Source organism: Oppia nitens, unplaced genomic scaffold, assembly GCF_028296485.1.
Source record: "Oppia nitens isolate AA-2021 unplaced genomic scaffold, nextdenovo-longstitch-racon4-pilon3 scaffold3_pilon_pilon_pilon, whole genome shotgun sequence".
Lineage (NCBI taxonomy): Eukaryota > Metazoa > Arthropoda > Arachnida > Sarcoptiformes > Oppiidae > Oppia > Oppia nitens.
Window position 1 is genome coordinate 5,519,703 of NW_026533221.1, and position 8,598 is coordinate 5,528,300.

General features: G+C 23.7%; 1 protein-coding gene across 1 annotated transcript; it reads left to right on the forward strand.

Moving 5' to 3' along the window:
• Window positions 1-756: 756 nt before the first annotated feature.
• Window positions 757-7,944, forward strand: LOC128957475 (PDZ domain-containing protein GIPC3-like). The gene is made up of 4 exons (XM_054303240.1): window positions 757-1,238; window positions 7,019-7,249; window positions 7,315-7,453; window positions 7,526-7,944. Exons 1-4 carry the CDS (start codon window positions 921-923, stop codon window positions 7,882-7,884), a joined length of 1,047 nt encoding a protein of 348 aa, XP_054159215.1. The 5' UTR covers window positions 757-920; the 3' UTR covers window positions 7,885-7,944.
• Window positions 7,945-8,598: the final 654 nt, after the last annotated feature.

An 8,598-nucleotide genomic window follows, 5' to 3' on the forward strand; every position in this document is an offset into this window, starting at 1 on the left:
TATATTAAGGTTTATCAATTAAATTGAAATTGATTATTTTTAATAATCTAAAACTTTAAAATTTTAGTAACTATTATTAAACTATTATTAAACTAATATTTAAATCATATTGAGTGATGAAAACGACATTTGTCTCCATAAATACAATTAATTTCTTAAAATGTTATTAATTTATATTACATCTACAGTACAGTATATAATTAAAAATATTTGTCGCATCACTAAAGCATTGACTACAATCTACCGGTAAATTATGAAAACCACAATTACTGTAAGTATTTTAATATTACATTAGTCTACCTGTGCGCAGGTGTATATAGTGACACAATTATAGTTAGTATGTATTAATGCATACTTTTTAACTAAAAATTTGCCACAACTTAGTGGTACAACAATTGTGTAATATTTTAGTCCACAAACTGTCACAACAATAGCTAATAATAATAATAATAATAATAATAACAGTGTTTCGAGAGTTTGCTTTTGTTGGACATCCAGTCAGTTGTCTCTCTCTTTCTCTGTCTGTTCTCATAGTAATAATGGGTGTGTGATGTCTGTCCCATAAACAAAGTGATTCATACAATATATTGATTTTAATCTAATCTGAATAAAGATAGCTTAAAGTATTATATATTTTATATATCACTTATACTTATCGGATAAATATTTAAAGATTTATTTTGTTATATTGCAAACTTTTGATGAAATTTCATATAATATACTGTTTAATATAACATATTATTTAAATCTATGTATTGTTTGCTGAAAAGTTTTATACTGTAATAACTTATTTAGTGGTTTTCGCATAACATTCTACTCTTTGGGCAATTATTTGACAAAAACAAGGTTTTGTTTTAACGAAATTTTAAAATACTGTAAACATATTGTCATAATAGTTAAGAAACGATAAGATTTAAATTATGCCAATATTTGGAAACCGTAAGCCAAAGTCACCGGAACTATCAATCAATGGCGGAATTATGAATGAAAATATTAGTAAAATGTCTAATAATAATAATAACTTGAATTATAATTCAAATAATAGTAACAATAATGACAATAAGCATAAAAACGGTGACCACTCGTCAATGATGACCGATAATCGTAAACATCCGCCAAAATTAGTCTTTCAGTGCCAGTTAGCTGAGGGAAGTCATACGACACAAGTGTCTAATTTTTCAAATATTAAACAATTATATGAAAAGATTGGTCAAAGTTTTAATATCGCAGCCAATGAAGTAAGTATTGTATTATTTTCATATCAGTTTTGATACTTATATCATATAAGTTATATCCTTAACTTTACTTTATATAATTTGCGTTAACAGTATAGCAGCTATTTATTACTTTTAACTTTTAGTTTTAGTAAATAACTTATTATTTATAATATCTACTGTAATGTTGTAATTATAATAAAGTAACTATTGTTGTATTTAACAAACAATGAGAATTGTTTTTATTAATATTTTTATATTAAAAATTTAATGACTTGTTTTAAAAGTGAAAATTATGTGATAAAATCATTACAATAGCAATAGTAAATAGTTTTCTCGATAACACTTCATTGCAATTGATTTTACACGAAATACTTGTTTATTATCATTCATTGCACAACATATACTGTAAATAATGATTTAAAACATAACAATTAATTAATTATTTATCAAAATAATTTTGAAATATATTTGATTAAATTTTATTAGTCATTAAAATTATATTGCTTAGAAATGGCTTATTAATATGAGGATATAATTAATATTTAACTCATTTTTATTAACAATAATTTAATATAGCCTATTGTTATTTTCATACATTGAAAAAAGTATCAAAATCTTACCAAAATATTAGTTTAACCCAATGTTTAAGGAAAATAATTATTGTTAAATATAGATTTTTGTATTTATTTTCAAATTATAATAATTGATTTTTTATTAAATTTAAGGCTTAAATATATATTATAGACAGCCAGTAAAAAAGTATTGTATTTTATGCAGTTATACCTATAAAATGTTATTTTATTACTTAGTTAGGTTAGTTTGAGTGAGTGAGAGGTTAGGTCAACTGGTTGGGTCAACTGGTTGGGTCAAATAATTTTTCTACTGGTTGTCTATAATCTATATTTGTTCTGAATTTAAGTTTATGTCAAATTGATTAAAAAGATTGATTTATTAAATAATTATAATTTATTTGTTTGTCACTATTTTTATTTCATATACAGTACACTATAACTTAAACAATAACTTTTTAATCATATATGACTGTTGTATATTTGTATGATTATTATATATAATAAAATATATCAAACTATTGTCTTTATAATTATTTTATAATATTTGACCATATAAATATATTTTTAACATAACATTATTTATAAAATTTATTTGTTATTAAAAAAAATTTAAACAAAATTATATGCACTGTAAATTACTGTTTCAGATATTATAGTGTGAAACATTAGAGGTTATAATTATTATGTCTAAAGCTTACTATAAATAAAATAAATAATTTTAGTATAAAATATAGAGCACTAGTTATGTAATTATTTAAATTATTAAAAAATATTTTTAAAAATGTCTGATGAATTATTTTAATGATTAATTTTCTGGGAAAATAAGTAAAACTAAAATAATACTGTATAATGAATATAATAATTTAGGTTTTTTGCTACACAAACACATGAGATGACAATTTCAAGTCTATTAGGTGTTTGCGGAAATAAGTTTTATAGTGTTATGCAAATTATTTTCTAAAAAAATTGCGTCAAAGCATTGCTAACAAATATAATACACTGTTATGTGGTTTTGTTTTCAAATTAAATAACTATTGTATTTGTCATTTAAATGTCATGTAAATTATATTTTGAAAATTGCCTATTATTTCGGTTTTATTCACAAAAAATAGTCTACAGTATATACTGTACTGTATGTGATATAAATGATTAAATGATATACAGATATAAATTGCAATTTTTAAAAAATTGATAGAAATTAGTTCAATACCAATTATCAATAACATGAATAATTAATAATTATTACATGTAATAATTGTTACATTTATAATATTGTTTTATACAGTTATTGTATTATATTGAATATATAGTATATATATATATATAAATAATTATATTATACTCATTTTCTTTTAAAATAAAAACAATTTTTTATATTTTATAACTTATCATTACTTATTTTATGGTATAATAATAAATTAATAAAATTTAAGGAATCTAATATTGTCTAATCATTATATACAAATTTATTTTATTTTAATAATCTGCTGATATATTGTCATAAATATTACATTTAATATCAGCATAATTTATCTGATTTATGTGTTGACTACAATTTATTTTACTATTTACTTTGTTATATAAATAGCTTAATTATTAAATTTCTATATTTTTATTATTTAAAAGTATAAGTTTTTAATTACCAATTATAATAAAGATAAATTATATTAAACATTAATTTTTGAGTTTATTAATGTATACCAAGTAATTAAACTCTAATAAATATTTCAAAATTTTAAGAAAAAACATTATCATATCAAATGAATATCATATTATTTACATTAATTATTTTAATTCAAATCATTAATAACTTCAATGCCTTCTAACTTTGTTCTCTATATAATTAATATTTATGAAATATAGACAACAATTAACTAAGTAAATAAATCTTTAAAATATAAAACTTGAAATAATAATAAAATTACTATTTTTGTTATTTACTTAAAGACAAAATTTATATAAATCTTTAATTTTTTATAGTTATAGTAATACAGTATTTACTTACATGTAGTTTGTTAACATGTAACATAATTCATGATATTTATAATAATGATAATAATAATTTATAGTTATATTTTATGAACAGTGATTTAGATTATTGATTGCATGCATAAAATATATGTATTAATACAGTGTATATATTAGGATAGTAGGTATATAATTATTATAAGCATCAAAACTGTAAATTATGACAAAACTTTTATTATTAAACAAAAGTACACTTATTTTTAGTCATAAATAAAAATTTTCACAACATTTGCTCATTTGGTTCAGTTTTGGTGACTTCTTAAAGTGTTCAATGTCTATGAAAACCATAAATTTTGCTTCTCGTGATTTTCGGGCAATAATTGCCTATTGTTATCGGCGCGCGCTGACGGCACAGGAGGCGACAGATGAAATTAATGACACATTGGGATCAAATACTGTTATTTACTCTACAGTAACGCATTGGTATCGAGAGTTCAAATTTGGTCGTACATCACTTGAGGACATGCCGAAGTCAGGTCGACCTCGGAAGTGACCACCGATGAAAATGTGGCCAGAATTCGGGAACTACTTCAAGTAGATCCACGAATGACACTAATACAGATGGCATATACATTGAATATTTCAACCGAGAGAGTCCATCATATTCTACACAATTATCTTAATGCAAGACATGTTTGTGTCAAATGGGTACCCCACGTGCTGTCAGCCGACCAAATGGCCACTCGTGTTAAGATCTGCCGGGAAAACCTAAAGATATTTTCGGATGGCGGAGATCACTTTATTTATCGATTAGTGACTGGTGATGAAACATATGTGTACTTTTATGACAATTTAAACAATAAAGAAGCAAAGTTATGGGTCATAGAAGATGAAGAGATCCCGAAGTTAGCCAAACGTGAAGTGCATGTAAAAAAGATAATGTACGCCATTTTTTTTCGCTCAACCGGTATTGTGAAAATCGTTAAGTTAGGAAAGGGAGAGAAGGTTACCGCCGACTGGTATGTGAAGAAATGTTTGCCTCAAGTCTTTGAATCTGTTTGTGAGGACCGCCCGAAGTCGGGACTAACTGGTATTTTTTTTTGCATCACGATAATGCCCGTCCTCACAAAGCATTGGTAACAACCAAGTATCTCAAAGACAATGGTATTCGACTTCTGGCACACCCACCGTACAGTCCTGATCTGGCTCCGGCTCATTTTTGGCTTTTCAAAAACCTCAAGAAACACCTGAGAGGAACGGTATTTAATAGCGAAATTGAGATTGACATCGCTATTGAGTCATTTTTGGGAGACCTAAGTCCAGCCGACTGGCGCGGGGTCTATGAGAAGTGGGTCGACCGTATGAAACGTGTCATAAGGGCTAACGGAGACTATATTTAAATAATATTTGAAAAAAATTTGAATAAAATTGTCTTAAGCTACCGAGGCTAATTTCTTTTCTACCAATCTAATATATATATACAGTGTATATAATCTATATTTTAGATGTTGTTTTTTACTGTTGTTTTTCTAAACTTTCAATTGTTTGGGCGTTTAATAATAGGTAACAAAAATTAGACAATAATTTATAATAACAATAAATTATTTACTTTTTAAAATTAGCTTATATTTTAAATGTACTGTAAATAATGTTATTTAGTAACCAACGATTGAATGATTAAAATGATTGTTGTATATATTTTGAATAGTAAACAGTGTATCAATTATATAACACTTTAAACTATTGAAGCGTTCAAATCATAAAAATAAAATATACAGATATATTATAATACAATTGTACGGTATTTAAATTGTAGTGTTTTTTATATAAATAAAAATTTTGCTGCGATTTGCAAATATTGCTAATATTTAGTTAGATATTTACTTGTATAACAATCATTTTTATTTTTAAAAAATATATTAAACATGTAATTATATTAAAAAAAAATTATTTCAAGAGTGTAAACATTAAAATAAGAAGATTGTTATCCATTACATTACATTAAAAAAAGTTAATTTACCTATTTATAGGCACTGAAATGTCTCAAAAAATTAAATATATTTTTATTTACTTCAATATTTATTTATATCTATATCATAAATATTATAATTTTAAAATAACTACCAAAAGAAATTAAATTTATTTGATAAATATTATATATTAAGTAATTCAGATTATTAAATACAAATAATCTACTGTATCATCTTTCATTAGATATAATAATCAATTATTATACTCATATGATATCAAGTTGTGGTTAATTACATAATATACATATTGAATATATGATTAATTTATTAATTCTACTGTTATATTTAGTTATAGTTAGTAATATTAGAGTTAATAAATTAATAATATCTTCAATACATTATGTATATAATGTAATTGACCACAAGTTGATATCATATCAGTATAATAAGGTAAATTGATTATTATATCTTAAATATAATACATAATATATCTACCGGTATATTGACAAATTAAAATACAGGGATTTAAATAATTATTAGTCGAAAAAATTGAATTATTAATCTAATTTTTTCTGTAGCATATAATTGAATAAATTATTAATTATTTGTTTTAGTGATATATTATTAGTACAATAATATAAGAACGTTGTGCTATTATCTATCAAATATGTATATCAAAAAAATTTAAAGCAAGTTTGGTAAATAAATATTATACCATTATAAATATCATAGCAAAATTATTTGGTTACTTAACAGTATAATAAATTAATTGACATAAAATTTTATGAACTTCAAATAAAAGCCAAATTAAATGAAATTTTTTGAACAGTTTTGTTAACTTATTTTATTTTATTCTACTTTTCAATCATATATTACAATATATCATATTCTTATACTATTATCAATGTTAAGTCATATATACAAAAATTCTATTAAAAAATACACTTTAGTATAAAATAGTGTATTCAATAACATTTAAACGGATGTAATGCTGGCCATTGCTTGACTGGTTATAAAGTATTATACAATAATATTATAATTGAAATTAATAATAATGATAACGATATTGTTAACAATAATAATATTTCCTGGTTTTTAGTTAAATGAACTTTTAAATAGTTTACGATTTAACCATACAATTTGTAGTACTTTTCATCAATTAGTGAATGTTTAAATTAAATTAATTGAACATTAATTATTATTTAAAATATAGATTATATGCTTTAAAATTTCTTTATTATATTAAGATAACTTATTAATAATTGATTAAAATTAATTGATATTTTAACAGATTCTTTATTGTACATTAAACACACATAAAGTTGATATGGACAGACTGTTAGGGGGACAGATAGGTTTAGATGACTTCATTTTTATTCATAGAAAGGGTCAAAGAAAAGAAGTTGAAATCACTAAAAATGAGGAATACTTGGGTCTAACCATCACTGATAACGGAAACGGATATTCATTCATCAAAAAAGTCAAAGAAGGAAGTGCTGCACATATTATACAGTTTATTAAGGTTTGCAAATAATTTACAATAATGTTAATAATTTTATTACACAACAAAAATTTATTTAATTATAGGCAGGTGATCATATCGAGAAAATTGATAACGAAAGCATGGTTGGGAAACGACACTTTGAAGTGGCCAAAACACTTAAGGACATACCTCGGGGAACGACATTTATATTGCGATTAGTCGAGCCGTTTAGAAATAGTTTCCGTTGGTTTCAATTTTTAAAAAAATTAAATTTACATAATTATTAATTATTAAACAAATTCAATACTAAAACAGAAAGTATAGGTCCACGCAGTGACTCACGTAAGTCGTCGCCATCGATGTCTTACGGTTCGGGAAAAGAGACGCTTAGGATCAGGAAAAAGGGTCCGCCGGTCGTCGAGTCGATGCCAACTGAAGTGATTCGCGCGGCTTTGGATCGCATTAACCAACTCTTAGAGTCATTTATGGGTATCAATGACAACGACTTGGCCAATGAAATCTGGGAATTAGGTCAACACAAGGCTAATCCTCACGACTTTGTTGTGGCCATCGATGAGTCGGATTTGCGAGAGTTTTCATTTACCGATGACTTCATATTTGATTTGTGGGGTGCTGTTAGTGATGCAAAAGATGGACGATTGGCTAAAATATAATTTTATTTTAACAACTATTGACTTATTTTGTTAGAAAAATACAAATCATTACTGAATTATGACTATATTATTATTATTTATTTAAGAGCTTTTATTTCATTATTTTTGTAATAACAATTCACAATATTTAAACAAATTAATGTTTTATATAATTTCTATATTTTATATTTTATATTATTATTATTGAAGTCCAGTTTAATTTAAATAAATAACTAATTTTTTATTTTATTATATTCATTTTAATTAATATACTATAGCTTAAAATCGTTTAATTTAAATAATTTATAGGTTTAATTCTACTAAAGTACTACTGTTTTATGACATGTATACCATATACAGTACAATACGGTGCATACCTGTGCCACAACCAATTTGGCTAATCAATAGAGCACTTTAATTTATTATAGATAATAATGTCATTTTAACATTTTCAAAATTATGTTTACAAATATATTTTATTAGATATATATATATATATACTATATACTATATACACTATATATCATACTGTCAAATGACATGTTTTATAGTTCACTTAATATGCGAATCACTTTAAAATTATATTTAAGATATAAATTTATATTATCATAATTATAATATAAAACATTAATTAATTTGAATTTATTAGTTAATATACTTGGGTTTCTAAATTAAAAAGTTAATAATGGTTATTTACGTATATAATAAATATTACCAATTTATAGTTGTCACAAA